Below are 15,995 nucleotides of genomic sequence, written 5' to 3' on the forward strand. Positions count from 1 at the left end.
CTTCAAAGATTCAACACTGCTTTGGGGACAAAGTCCAAAATCCAGGGACCTCCTGTGACACTGCTTGTCTCTTCAAACTCCATATTTTCTTCCAGTTCCTTCCTTCACACTCTAATCCAGGTTCAGTCACAGTGACTTCCATTTGGTACTTCCAGTGTTCACCTCTGGCAGTCACAGATGCTATTCTGTGTGAGCTGAATTCCTAGGGCACCTTAATGGCACTCAGTAAATAATGCTGATAGGACACAGTGATTTACCCAATAAGTGCCTTAGTTTCCCATTGAAATTAAACAAAACATTTTTCAGACCCACATCTCAGCTCTTCACTCTTTCATTATCCTAGATATGATAGATATGGGCTGGAAATCAGATTCTTTTTCAGGTTTATGTGCATACGGTATATATTTATATACTTAATATTTAGAGAGTTTTATTATTTAACCTTTTCTTTCAATTTTATCTAATTTAATATGTATAATAAAATCCATGAGTTAAGAGGTACACTTGTCAATAAGACCATTTTCAAATATATCAGGATCAGATAAGTTAACTTGTATGCCTCCTGAGTGGCAGAGCTAGGACCTAAACACAGGTACCTTTATATTAACAGTTATTTTCTTTATGCCATGCATAGGAAGTGCTTCATGAGGCAGCCCTTCATATTACAAATGCAAACTGTAGCAATCCTACCTACATAGCAAAGCACTGGAAACTTTCCCTTACAATTAGGCAGATCTCAGAATTGTCTAGCTCTGCTGACACATAGGCTCTATTTATGACAGTGGAATATGATACTTGAATTATTATGCCATTTGAAGTCACTGAGGATCTTTAAGATGTTCTTGTGATATTACAGTGATATACATTCAAGCTTCTGCTGTGTACAGTTCTCAGTATTTAACTAAGAAATATAGGCTAATTTGATTTGATCTTATCTATAAATATAAAAGCCTAAGCAACCATTCAACCAGTCAACCATTCTGCCGATAGCTATGACATGATGTGCACTGACCACCAGGGGGCAGATGCTAAATACACAAGCATGGAAACATGGAACAGACTGATGTATATCAGAAGGAGGGCGGGGGGGGGGGGGGAACAGGAAGAGATTAACCAAAGATCTTATATGCATACTAGAGTCCCAGTGCACAGATTCTTGCACTGTAGGGATCCCTTGGCCTGGCCTGCAGGGATCAGACTGAAACTGACAGTCCAATATCCCCCGAGGGGTACCAGATTGCAAGAGGGCTCAGGCCAGGCCAGGGGACCCCAGCAGTACATGAATTCATGCACCAGGCCTCTAGTCTTACCATAAAACAGGAATGAATTTAATAGAAGGCATATTCTATAATGAAATGCTTATTAACAATAGTTATTAACAATATTTATTATATTTATATAGTGTTAATAAAGATGTACACCAAAGAATATATTTTTATTTAAAAATGCCCATATATTATAAATTGTGTATGTATATGCAATGCTTATTATATATATATATATATATATATATATATATATACACAATATAATACATTTATCCTATATGTAAAGATATATATTTGTATACAGTTTAGTTATTTCAGTTTGGTTTGAAATTACACACTTCTAAAAAATGGGCTATGATGCTCATATTATAAAAAATACTTATTGGTTGGAAAATATTTTATTTTTAGAAAGTTTCAGTTGGTTTTATTATTTAGTGTTTTAACAACTATAAGAAATGTCTAACAATGTTTTAAGCATATAGAAAAACAAAATTTAATTCAACATTTGTATTCACCATTCATTAAGGGTTGAAATTTATTTCTCTGTTTTTGGATAATTTTATTTCTCTTTTTATATTAGGAGTATTTAGTTTTGGAATTTTTAATACAAGTAAATCCTAGTATTTTTTTTTTTTTCTAAAAATATGTTCACTCTACTATCCACTAAATGGCTTCCTAATTCATACATTTCTTTTTATAACCAGATGATTCATGCAAATTGACTTGTGAAAATGGAGGAAGATGCATTTTAAATGAGAAGGGTGATTTGAGGTGTCACTGCTGGCCTAGTTATTCTGGAGACAGATGTGAAGTAAACCACTGTAGCAACTACTGTCAAAATGGAGGGACTTGTATACCATCCACTCTGGGTAAATATTTGAGTTTCATTGTGTATTCAAATCACTTTCAATGTTCTATATACATGAAAAAGAAAAAGAAAAGAATATTACAAATATATATGTTTGACTCAAAGATCTGTGGTTTTATTTTTTTTTTAATTGAACAGTTCGCCTAATGCTAACAATTATTTGATACTGAAAATTAGGTTCATTTTAAATTAAATATATCAGTTCAAATATATTTCAATACTTGGAAGAATAGTTTGCTAAACATAGTGTATGGAATGCTGATAGCTCCCTTTAAAATATCATCTAGACCACATGTGTCAAACACAAGGCCCGCGGGCCAAATCCGTCCCGCCAGGCCTTGCAATGTGGCCCGCACCACGCTGTCATCACTGCACTCCGCTGCGTTTCCATCACAATGACAGTTTATGAATGTTCAGTAAACCATTTGGCCCGCGATTTAGGCTGGATTTTAGATTTTGGCCCCTTCTCTGATTGAGTTCGACACCCCTAATCTAGACTAATAAAAGAAGAGAAACATGCAAATTGACCATGCCCACAAACCAATCAGGAGCAGCTATGCAAATTAACCCAACCAAGATGGAGGTTCATTTGCATATCCAGGCACAAGATGAAGGCTGAAGATAGCATAGAAGGAAATCAGGCACTGCAGAAGGGAGGGAAGCTATGGAGATGCAAGTGGGGTGGCTGAGATGGGAGGGAAGCAGGCAGGGTGGTGGAGAAGGGGTAGAAGCAGGTGGGGTGGTGGGGACAGCCACAGGAAGCCCTATTCTTGCAGGAATCTCCCTGCAACAGGCTTAAAGTTATAATATAATGTCATTCACTGGGGCAGCATGATGGCAAACATAACTTGCAAATAGCTCTCTTAAAAACTGTTCATGACATGATGCACTCATTAAGTGACATAGTGCTGAAGTTCCTTAGCAAGTGACTGCTTAAGAACCTTAATGTTAACCCTATGTTAACTTCATACTAAGACTAATTTCAAATCTCCCCAGTAACTCTACTGCAAACTTAACTTTCATACAGAACTCAAACCAAACCTTAGGCTGAAGCATAGTCATTGTACAACTTCTACTTCACATGCTAACCAAAACATTCATCAAAATCTTTTAAAAAAAATAATAATAAGTATAAATACATGATATCAGCACATCTGATAGCATTGTAGTTCCCATCTGAAATCATAACTAATCTTGCCCTAGCCTTTTTGGTTTAATAGTTGGAGTATCAGCCTATGGACTGAAGGGTAGCAGGCTCAATTCCAGTCCAGGGCACATATCTCTTTTGTAGGCTCCATTCTCACCCCCATCCCAGCCAGGGCGAGGGGAGGGGGGTGGCAACCAATTGATGTGTCTTTCTCACATCGATGGTTCTCTTTCTCTGTCTCTTTCCCTTCCTTCCACTCTGTGCAAAAGTCAATGGAAAAAATCTCATTGGGTGAGATTTAACAAAAAAATTAAAATAAAACAAAACAAAACAAAACAAAATAAAATAAAATAAAATAATTAGTCTGTGGCATGTAGTATACAATCTTCTTTGAAAATATCAGATTACTATAAATTTGGATATACTTGAGATTCTTTTTAACTTATACAATAGTTAAGTTTACACAAAGTGGTTCCTAAAACATATTTTAAACTTAATAGAAGTGAACGTTGACACATATTTTCTACTGACTTCTATTAAGTTTAAAATATGTTCCCATGGGAATAAATTAACCCCAATGCATACTAAAAATATAACTTGCAGATCACAATATTTGGTACAAGAGATATTATGCAACTATGAGAGCAATCTATGCCCATTTAATTATACTACATAAATGCAAATTTCTTTAGTCAAATGGAAAATCAATCCATATGATCTTTACATCCCCTACATGGTTAATTTCCAGCTAACTGGGAGTTCTCACTGCTTCTATCTTATGCTATTCTTTGAAGTATTTAACATAATGTTAACTGAAAGCGACACATTAAATTTTTTTTTCAATGGAGTTCAGAAGAAGTAAGCTGTTTCTGTTTTGCATTCTAAAAGTAAAAGCATTACTATTTCTTTAAGTTTGATAGTTTTATGTCTATAAATATTTTAACACATGATTAATTAATAACTAAGCTATTCTAACTGCTTAACTGATTTCTGAAAAACAGTATTCGGCAAGTTGATTGAAATAAGAAAGGTACTAGGATCTTAACTATATATATTTCATTTTGTGTGAGGAAAGTTAAACCATACAGTAGAGTATTTTCTATTGTTGTGGTAGAAATTGTAGTCCTGTGCCCTTCATTGAATATGAAAATAAAAGTCCAATAAATGTGCCACGAAAGGATATGACCTTTGAATTTATTTTAGTAACAGATACCATTTCCTTCAGGAAAAGAATATTTTCTTTTGCAAATGAGTTTTAGGATTTTATTATTTTATTGTTAACTTAATTTTTCTTATTATAATAATAAAATCATTAGGTTACAACTGTTAGCAGTGAAATGCCACCAGAATGTTACTGGCAATTGACCTCAGTTTTGCAACCTCAATATTGATATTTGAGTTCTGGCTAAGGAAGAATGCAGAGCTAAGACTCAAATACAAGCAAAAGTTTATTTAGAAAATCACAGAGGTAGAAGAAGTGAGCCATGGGAGAAGTGATCTAAGTCGGCTGTGTGGATTCACGAACCAAGCTACAAGGGCAAAAGGAAGGCCCTTGGAGCTGAGGAAACAAAAGGGAAGGGAACACACCTGGAGTAGAGAGAGGGGAAGTGGTGGGCATGCTGCAGAGAGAGAGAGAAGTGACCCTAAGCAAAGAAATGTGTGAAAAAGGCACGGGCATGCTTAAGCGAGAGTGCATGTGTGCTGAGTCCTCCTTTATGAGGGTTTTATCTGTTCTCTAAAATTGTGGATCTTAGGGAAGGTCCCAAGAGAGGACCTTGATGAAATATTCATCAGCTTTCCAGGTGCGCCCTCTCAAAGTCATGGTCTCTGGTGATTGGTATTCACCAGGGCAGAGGGTCATTTGTCACTGCAGCTGGTCCTGATGTCAGTATGGTTTCTCCCTGCCTGGCCTTGCTGCTTTTCTGGGCCTGGAGCTGAAACACAACCGAGGCCTAGATGTTACCTGTAGTTTGACCAAAACTGTCTCTGTGATCAACAGACATAAAATTTTGTTCCTCAAATTATTTGATGGGAGTCAGAACCTCATTGTCTGCAGGGCCCGATGCTTAAGGGAATGGTTGCACAAGAGCTTGAGTGGGAGCCATATGAAGCTATTCTTTCAGTCACTTATTTCCTCTTTAAGAGAATCTACCCCATGACTAGCAACCTGCTAGGGGAAGAAAAGTCAGGGGAGGTTCTGGACTACATGACCAGTAATTGAAAGGCCAGGGAGCCTAAACCTCATGGCCAGTGATATATCAGGGTAGGAAAGGTCACCTTGGGTGTGAGGTCATTGTTTCCCAGTTTTTCCCATTGCTAGGCACTTGGGGCCTTCCTGGTACCTGGTAGTATTGCTCCTACTCTGCTCATGCCTGTCTATCTACCTACCATACAACCAGGTGGCTTTCTTATATTTATCCATGGGAATATTTAAGCCAACTAAAGAGTTTGTCATTCCAGTCTATGGCTACTATTTAACCTGCAACAGAACAACAAGGACAAATCTCTATGAAGCATTGACTTTGCTATCCTATAAATGCTTCCTGAACAATATAGGGATACAGCGAAACTTTTAATAGTGTTTTCAAATAAAATCATTCTTAAAATCTGTATCAACTTTACCTATACACCTAGATTATAAGATTTTGATTCACACAGAGAGAATATGTTCAGAAAAAATATATATTTCAAATTAGTAATATCAATGGCATCATCTGAATTCAACCTGAGTTATGTTAACATAGTTTATTGTCTTATATATAATTAATAATAATATTCAAATAAGTCATTTACAAAGCATTTTCACTTTTAATAATGTGTTGTTATAGAATATGACCTAGTATTATTGAGTGTAGAACCTTATTATCTCCACACAAATGCTAATTTGTTAAACAAATCCCATTGGGCAAGTCATGGATTTATTCATTGTTGGTTTACTTATAGTTAAGCCTTTTGGCAAATTCCTATGTGGACATTATATAACTAGGGTTTGGAGAAGCCTTAATTAAAATTTATACATTTACGACTGTTGTGTAAGACTATAATATTTGAACAAAGAAATGTCACCAATTAATTAAAAACACACATCTGAGAGGCATAATTAAAATTTTGCATGTAGGAATGAGTTTTTCCCTCATTCCTCAAGATTTTTTTAAATAAATAAGACTAAAATATAAATTCATATATGAAAGTAATACAAAATTAAATGACTTGACATTGATTATAAACAAGGATCCATGTAGTTAATTCCTATGACCTGCTCATTAAAGGATAGATTTAAGATAAAGTTTGCCTTAGGTAATATATTGGAACTGAGACCAAAGCATTGAAATATTAAGATATTTAATTACAAAAATTATAAAATAATTTATGATTTGTATTATTGATAACATTTGAAATTTATGTGATTAACTATATTTACAATTAATTTTTAATTTTATGAATATTTATTATATAAGGTATATTAGTAGTCATACTGTTGCAATTTTTCTTACTCATAAGTTTGTTACTTAGGCACTTATTATTTCTGTGAAAATAAATCAGGTTTTCTACACAGTTGATTTATAGAAGTGCAGAGGAGGTGTTGTAAATTTGGGACAATATAACAAAATACTCCTACTCATAAAGTCTGGAGTTATACAAAAGGGAGAGAAATTTTAATTTGGGAAGTTTAGCAAGACATAAAAGCAAAACTGACGAGGCAAATTATGGGCAGAGCAATTTTTTATAGTTGGTGATGTATTTGTATCCAATTATTTCAATGAATATGGTAAGAAAGCAGAAGTTTTCACTGTAGCTCTCTCTTGTCACCACATCTGTAGAAATTCCTCAAAATGTTTTTCCCCAAAAAATAAAGCAGAAAAAGACAATGCTGATGTAAATTATTATCTTCTCACTACAGTAAGAAGGGTCCTTAGAATACTAGGTGAATAGATGGAGAGAACTTTGCCACTCATTCATTCAAGATGATTTTTTTCCAGGTCACCGTTCCAAATAGAATAATAGCATATATGACTGCCATCAAATTTGACTACCCCCAAAATATATGCTAAAAGGGAAGTTATGATAGAAACTTTTAGACACCTCAAAGCACCATGGAACTGATGCCAAAACATATATACTGGTGTGTCTTAAGTCATATGTGTACCTAGGATAGAAAGTACACAACCACCTAAACTTCTTGATAAAGGTGGGCATACATTTAAACTGCCCATATTGGCTTTTCTTTCTTTCTTTTTTCTTTTTTTATTATAATAGGGCTGTTTTTAATTTTTAAAATTTATTTATTTATTTATTTATTTATTTATTTATTTATTTATTTATTCTTCTTATCTGAGGACATTTTTTTTTCATTAACTGTTAGATAATGGGGAAGGGAGGGACAGAGAGAGAGAAAAAAAGAGAGAGGGAGAAACATTAATTTGAGAGAGAACCATTGATTGGCTGGCTCCTGTAAGCACCAGGAATGGAGCTGGGAATCAAACCCATGACGTTTTGTATATGGGAATAGTCTCCTACCAGCTGAGCCCCACCAGCCAGGGCACAATAAATATTTTAATGGAAATAGAAATATAATAAACCCTTATGTATCTATTGCCCAGTTTTAATAATTATCAACATTTATCTAATTGTTTCGGCTATTCTCCACCTAACCACTCCATATATTTGTTTATTACAGTATTTTATTTAAAGTAAGTTCCAGACATCATGTTATTTATCCTATAAATACTTCATTGCTGAGAAATAGCTGTGATGCCATAATTACATATAATAACAGGATTCACATTAATTTTCCCCCTTAAGGGCACCTTCCACTCCCTTTTCTGTGCACCGATTTACTTGAGAAAGAAGGGGCATTTTAAAACAGGGAGCAGACTGACTCCCCTGAACCTATTGATTAACAGTAACAAATATGCCATAGCCCCAGGGTTGGCAAACTTTTCCATAAAAAGATAGATAGTAAACACCGTGGGCTTTGTGGGCCATGTGATCTTGTAGGTGTAGTGGGAAAGCCGTCATAGACATAAATGGGTGACTGTGGGCCAATGAAAGTTTAGTTACCAAAACACACAGCTGGTTTTGGTCCATGAGCTATACAGTTAGCAAACCTCTAATATAATAGGAAGTTTATAGCACCATGTATGAAGTAGTCTTGTCAAAAAAAATTGAACCTGCATCAGATCAAAGCTCCACTGTGGAACTCACTTTTCAACAAATACTGTGACAAAGAAACCAGTTAAATGACAAAATGTGGAAGGTGAGACATTCTAGATGAGGACTAAATTTTCTTTTTCAAGTAAATCAGTGTTTCTAATTTAAGTTAAGTTTGATGTCCTAACTTTCTTAACATTGATATTATTTATGTTTAGGGAGTGCTAAAAGCTGAGTATTTCATCCTACTTGCTTTATAAGAATCCAATAAAATATTCAGTTGAAAGCACAAATTTGCAAACTTAAGATAGCATACAACAAAGGAAACCATTAACAACAAAAAGACAGATTACTGAATGGAAGAATATATTCACCAATGATATGTGCAATATGGGATTAATATCTAAATTTTATTTAAAATCCAATACAACTAAACACCATAAAACATCAAATAATCAAATTAAAAAATGGGCAGAGGACCTAAATAGACATTTCTCAAAAGATGACATACAGAGAACCAATAGAAATATGAAAAGATTCTCATTTTCACTAATCCTCAGTGGTGGTATGCCCTGGTTGGTGTGGCTCAGTTGGTTGGAGAATCATCATGTACATCAAAAGGTCATGGGTTTGATCCCTAGTCAGGTCTATACAGGCAGCAACTCATCACTGTCTCTCTCTCTTTTTCTCCCAGTCCGCAGGCTGACGCTCTATCCACTGAGCCAAACTGGTTAGGGCTCTAGACCTTTCTTACCACCAGGGAATGAAAATTAACTTACTTGAGCAATACATACATCTTGAAAAATCTGACCTATCTATTGAGAAAACAAAAAGAAGTAATGTATTAAGACACATTATTTTGTATATTTAAAAAAATTAAAACAGTAAACCCTGTGAGGAATTGGAATATAACTTTATGACCTTTTTTCTTTGTTTGTTCTTGGTGTGTTGTTGTTGTTGTTGTTTGGTCATGTGTTGGTAGGATTATAAGCAGTGAGTGTAGATTTCTTCTGAAAACATTTAAGGATGTACCAAAATTTGGAGTTGTACAGGAGAAGCACATGACAAATATTAGGTGTGCTTTTTTATTAGGTGTGTATTGTGTGAGTAGGATTAAGCATATTTACTTATTTTATTTTTTTGACAAAGTATATTGTTTTATTGTGATATATCAACTAGTTTGTTTTTAAACCTGGTAATCTTATTTTCACATTTTTTTTCTTTCAGTGATAACATTTTTTTAAGCATATTTAGAAGGTAAAAAAGGAACTATCCTTCAAAGTTTGAAATGTTGCAGTCTGAGTATAAAGTTAATGGAGAATTTCTGCTCTACCCCATCACTACTATGCAAACAAATTTAAAATTTAATTTTATCTTAAATAAATAATGGCATAAAATGTGTAACTTAAGAACATTTTCAGAATGATTTCCCTAGACTGTTATAGTACCTTTGTAGACACAGTCAGTCATGCCTATAAATGGTGAATGTCATTCAGTAAAATAAGAATAATCATATCTAAAAATGTAACAGTGCTTTCCATATGCATAACAGTTAAAATATGTTGCATATATTGTCTCACTTATTCTATGTAATTTTACATAATAACACATGAGGTGGGTGCCGTTACTACCCACTTTTTACAGACAAGGAAATAAGCAGAGGGTTAAATTTGCCCATGGTCACACAACCAGTAATTGGCACATATAGTTTATAAACACTGACAGTCAGACAACCTACACGCCTCAGTCTGAGCTGAAAATGCTATAGAAACTAGACTATTAGAGCTAGCAAATGGTTCCTGGCCTCCTTCCTTGGGTCAATCGGTGCTCTTCCTGATTGTGCTACCCTTGTAGGCTGTCAGTGCTCTGCTCCTGACTGTGCCTTAGTCATTGTAACTGTGCTGTTTCCTTTTCAAATGTCAAAGACAAATCAATAAATACCTAGAAACCTTTCTCAGTGAACTCTGTGCCCCTTGTTAGGGTGTGCCCAGAGAGTGTCTTGAAAAAACTAAATGGAACCCATGACACCATTCTGCAGCAGATGGTCCACTACTCATTAGCAAACAAAAGATGGGCTGTATCATCACCCAGTTTCTCTCTAGTTAGAGAACATCCCCCTGAATATGAAGAGATTTCTACTTGTCAAAAATAAATCTCTCTGCAAAGGAAGAGGAATGGGATCCTTTTAATTTAATAATTCAGCCAGACTCAAAATGATGTAGGCATATGCCAGCTCGGGGACAACCTGGCCACTCTTCCTTACTTTCCAAACAGCTGTAGATGAGATGAAAGCAAGGTGTTGGGTCTCTGAGTGGAGGGGATTGAGGGGTTTGCAAGCGCCTTAGTCTTGGGCTATGTTTGTTTATTTCTAACTTCAATCATTTCACTTTTTTTTTTACTCCTAACTATAAAAAACAAGGAATAATAACCTGGAAAGTAATATAGAAAAAATTTAAATCTAGTGGTTTCAGTTCTCTGTATACACTTCTTCTAGTTGTTCTAATCAATCAATTTCTTCTGTATTTTCTGTACTGTGTTTCACAATTAACTCCTGTGTATTTGTGTTCTTGTTTGTATTTTTCATTTCTCTGTAAGTCATACAATGGTTCTTGTAGAATTCAGTGTTTCCCAAACTTTTGACATATGTGTACCCCTTCTATAATTTTCGTAATGCTGAGTAGCCCTCGTACTCAAGAAAATGTAGAATTAGGGGCAGCTAAGCACGGTGCAGTGCATATCCCCACCAAACTCTGGTGCAATGAGTATCCCCATCAAACTCTTCCCGTACCCCTGTGGGTATGCGTACCACCTTTTGGGAAACACTAGAGGTATCCCTTCTTTTGTTCATGGTTTTTATTTTCCCTGGTAACTGTGTTCCAATAATAACCAAAGGGCTTGCATGCATGTGCACAAGCATAGCCAATGGACACAGACACCACGAGGGTGAGGGAATGAGGGGAGAGGGTGGAGGGGGAGCAAAGGGGGGATAAGGATACTATGTAACACCTTAATCAATAAATAAACCATTTTCTTTATCTCCCTACCAACATTTATTCTATTGTTTGTGTCTTTATGTTTCACCCATTTTTTTGTTTAAGTGAGGATATTTTCTAGGTATGTAATCAACAACTAGAAAATTCACTATCATTATAATAAAAATCTTTATAAGTTTTAAAGCCATTTTCTGGTAATGAAAAATGCACGGTTAATCAGCTTTTACTATATATAAATGTATCTTGTTTATCAACATATTAATAGGCACTTATCTAAACCCTAGACTAATACCATTTATAAATAATTTAAAATAATACTACTTAACATAAAAATGTATATAATTTTCTTCATCAAGATGCAATAGCTTCTAGCATATTTAAGTGTGAGGAGCCCTTTCAAAGTAAATTAAGTAAGTAAATTGTGAAACTTCAGTTTCTTACTTTTCTTGGAAATGCTGGTAGATTTTATTTGGAGACATTTTATTCACCTAAGAATGCTTAAAAAAAAAAAAAAGTAGAAACATAGAATGGTCCTTCATTGTAGAATATAGAATCTGTGGCAATAAAGAAAACATATCACTTTCATACCTCAAGCCTTAAGCATTACACTCATGCATTTTTCTGGCCATTCTAACTATGCTTTATTTCCACAAAAGTGAAAGAAGAGTGTTGGATATTCTCTGATGTTAGCAACTCTGTCATTTTTGAGTTCTAGTTCATTGAGATCTATAACTGAATTTCTTTCTTATGCTATTTGATGTTATTATTTTATATTTGTACAATTTCTAAACCTCATTTTTCCCCCTTACAAATGATAGCCATTCATTTAGTTTTGTTTTGTTCACCACATCTACAGAGCTAGTTCTGCACTCAATTTTCTACTCCGTTCATGACAGTCCAGGCAGTTAGAGAGACTCATTCCTGATATAGCAGTTAACTGTTATGTTCAAAACACCTTAAAGGATTGTTCAGCTCTCATGTTAGTTCCCACAGAGCAAATAAAGAAAAATATCCAAAGATGATCCATCAGATTTGCTATTGTGTACTGTTAACATTAGACTTCTAAATCATCTTACCAGAACTAGAAGTGACAGTCCTTACTATGAAGAAAAATATCAAAATGAAATAAAATAGAACTGTGTTAGTGCTTATATCTAAACACAGTATGTATATTTAAATAAAATAATATTCATAAATATTAGTATATAAGATATGTACACTTTAAGTTTATTGAAATATTTTATAATAAATGTGACTTCTATTTTATCTAGATCCAACAATAGTTGGTACATGATTAAACACGGGGAAATATAATTTTCTCTACTTTATCTTCTAATGGCCAATACAATCTGCATTACCACATGAGTAGAGAAATCATAATTGGAAAGGCAAAAATGGGCCAAGAAAGAGTCATACCAAGAATTATGAAAGCACTTTTAAAGCATAAAATATTTCTATGTATATATAATTATGTATAAAATGAGCTCTGCTAATTTTGCCAGATGTGAACCTGAGTTATCATTGAATCTAGGCATCATGGGAATAGTGGGAAACTGAGACCCAAAGAGGTCCCATTTCTGCCTCAAGTCACATGTTTAAGTAAGAGACTAACTTTGACCAGAAGTCTGGCTTTCTGATTCCTATGTGGTGAAGACTCCATGAAAATGAACCATTTCAGTTCAGTAATGTCCTTTTCATCGCCTTTTTCCAATAGGGAGACCTACCTGCCGCTGTGCCCTGGGGTTCACTGGACCAAACTGTGGCAAGACGGTCTGTGAGGACTTTTGTCAGAACGAAGGGACCTGCAGTGTGACCGCCGGGAACCAGCCTTACTGCCACTGCCCGCCAGAGCACACGGGGGACAGGTGTCAGGACTGTAAGTGGGAGCTGCGCCGGGCAGCACACCTTCATGGTCACATGAAGAAGCTTCCTTGTGACCTGGTCTGTATTTTCTACATTATCTCAGTTGCAGCCGCCCCATTTTTTCAGTTTCAGCCCCGAGTCACCTCAACTCCAATCATTCTTTACATTGTTCTTTATCTTCCTCTTAAAGAGTCTATGTCTCTTCCTGCTCCAGCTTAGATTCATTATAAGCCTTCCCTTGTATCCTCCTCCACTCCCTTCTTCCCTCTTCCCTTCTTTGTTGTTTTTCTGGAAATTCATAACATGGTTAAGTCCAGTGTTTCCTCTTTCCTGAACTGGTGCCCCGTTGCTAAATGCAACTGAAGAAAAACACATAGTCATACACACTGGTCTTAGTTGAGTTTTTTATCACTAATCTCAAATGGACACTTACTGTGGCTTCTTAGTGTATTTCACTAATCAATTGACTCCTTAATGTCTGTCATATTCTCTCTTTTCTCCTCAAACCTGTAGTACCTGCTCCCCAACTTTACTCTCAGCTGAAGACAGCTGTCTAAAGAGAACTGCCACAAGTTCCCACCTCCGCACCCCTCACCCTACTTTATTCTATCCCACCACACACTGCCTGTCTTCTTAAGGAGAGGAACCCGCGCTAGGTCAATGCTACACTGCTCACTCACACTATTTACCTGTAGCTAATACATCTCTGACCACTGCCCCTCCTTCCTCCTGCTCTATCAGTGTTTCCCTTTTTAGCTAGCTTTTTCCCCCTTTAAAAACCTTACCTCTGACCACTTACCTTTCTACTTACTCATTTTTTAATAGTAACATTGTTTTTAAAAGTTGTTATACTCTCCAATTCCTCTATTTTTCTTTTGACTCTATCTCTATCGGCTTTTATCTTCACTGTTCTGCTGAAACAACTTTTATCAAAGTCAAGTTAACTAATTTATTTCCCTATTATTCGTGTTTTTATACCCAGCAGTCATTTTCAATTACTATTTTACCTTAATCACTTCCTCCTTCAAACACCTTATTTGCTTGTCTTTATTTTTACTGATCTCTTAATTTCATGCTAGTTTTACTAGCTGCTTTTTTACAGGGCTTTTTGCTAATTTCTCCTTCTCTCCTTGACTTTTAAATATTGGTGTTACTTGTGACTCTGCCTTCATATTTCTTTTTACTCTAAAACTAGAGACCTGATGCATAGAAATTCGTGCAAGTGTAGGCCTGCCTTCCCCTGGCTGCTGGCACTGGCTCCTCTCTGGCCACTGGCAGGCACCTGGGACCCAGGCTGCTTCTCTCCAGCCCTGGCTTCCTCCAGAAGGATGTTTAGTCTAATTAGCAGATTATCCTTTTATTATTATAGATTAAGCACCTGTTGCAGGAATATTCCTGCAACACTTCCTGCGGGCTTCCCTCCCACCACTGCCACCTCTCCCGCCCCCCACCTCTTCCACTGCAGCAGACAGTGTTGGGTGGGGTGGGGTGGGGTGGGTGGGACGGGCGGGGTGCACCCCGCCCATCCCGCTCGCCCCACTGCACCCTCCGCCACCACCTCTGTGGCCTTGTGTGCTGCCACCAGCACTGTGTGCCTCACCCTGCACGCCCGATCCTGATCCACCATGCCTGCCACCACCGCTGCTACATGCCCCACCCACCCGACCCACCTCACCCACTGCCCCTGCTGCCTCCCGCCACTGCCTCCTCCGTGGCCGCGTGTACCACCACCGTGCGCCTCCTCCCGCCCTGCAATCGCTGCCAGTCCTTTCCCTTCAGCAGTGGCCTTGCTTTCCACTTTCCCTCCCTCTTTGTTCTATGCTGTCTTCAGTCTTCACTCCTCCCTCCCTCCACATATGCAAGTTAACACCCATCTTTGTTGGGTTAATTTGCATACTCACTCTGATAGGCTGCCAGATGTTTTATATATGTGATCAAGATTGAGACCCACTGCCTGGATAATTTCTACTAATTACATAGCCTTTTATACCATCCAAATATAAATAGTTCCAAATTTATGTATCTAACTAAACCTAGCTTTTGAGTAGCAGATTTTTCTACTTAAATTTCTATTTGATAACTTAACTCATTTATAAATTAACCTGATATTCTCACCCCAAAACTCCTCTACCATAGTTTATCTTACGTCTATAAAGTGAAACACTCAAGTTCAAAAATCTTTGAGTCATATTTTACTTTTCTCTTTCTTTTATGCTCCACCTTCTTTCTCACTTTTACCTTTAAAATACATCCCAAATTTGAACACTTCTATTCTAACTACCATCATTGAAGCTACTAGCATCTCTTATCTGGTTTATTACTGACTGATCTCTATGCATTTTCTCTGCACCCTCTGTATTTTCAAAAGAGCGGACACACACACACACACACACACACACACACACACATATATATATATATATATATATATATATATATATATATATACACACACACATATATACATATATATATATATACATCATGTATTTTATATATATACATATATATATATATATATGTATATATATAAAATACATGATTTTTCATCTCAATCACATTTACTGAGATCTTTCTATATCCAGGAACTCTTGCAATTACTTCTTCTTTTTTTTGCATTAATTTGATTAATTCATTTAATTTAGCTAACCAACACGGTATTGCCTTTGTTCGCGTTTTACAGAGGAGGCAACTGAAGAAGTATA

General features: G+C 36.1%; 1 protein-coding gene across 1 annotated transcript in view; it reads left to right on the plus strand.

Annotated features, from left to right (window-relative positions):
• Positions 1-15,995, plus strand: part of LRP1B (LDL receptor related protein 1B) — a 1,573,107-nt gene that overhangs the window by 1,495,796 nt on the left and 61,316 nt on the right. Inside the window, exons 83-84 of the mRNA XM_036421500.2 lie at positions 1,973-2,137; positions 13,142-13,303. Of these exons, the coding sequence (XP_036277393.2) occupies positions 1,973-2,137; positions 13,142-13,303 (327 nt within the window). The remainder of the gene's footprint in view (positions 1-1,972; positions 2,138-13,141; positions 13,304-15,995) is intronic.

Source organism: Pipistrellus kuhlii, unplaced genomic scaffold (genome assembly GCF_014108245.1).
Source record: "Pipistrellus kuhlii isolate mPipKuh1 unplaced genomic scaffold, mPipKuh1.p scaffold_m20_p_7, whole genome shotgun sequence".
NCBI classification, from domain to species: domain Eukaryota; kingdom Metazoa; phylum Chordata; class Mammalia; order Chiroptera; family Vespertilionidae; genus Pipistrellus; species Pipistrellus kuhlii.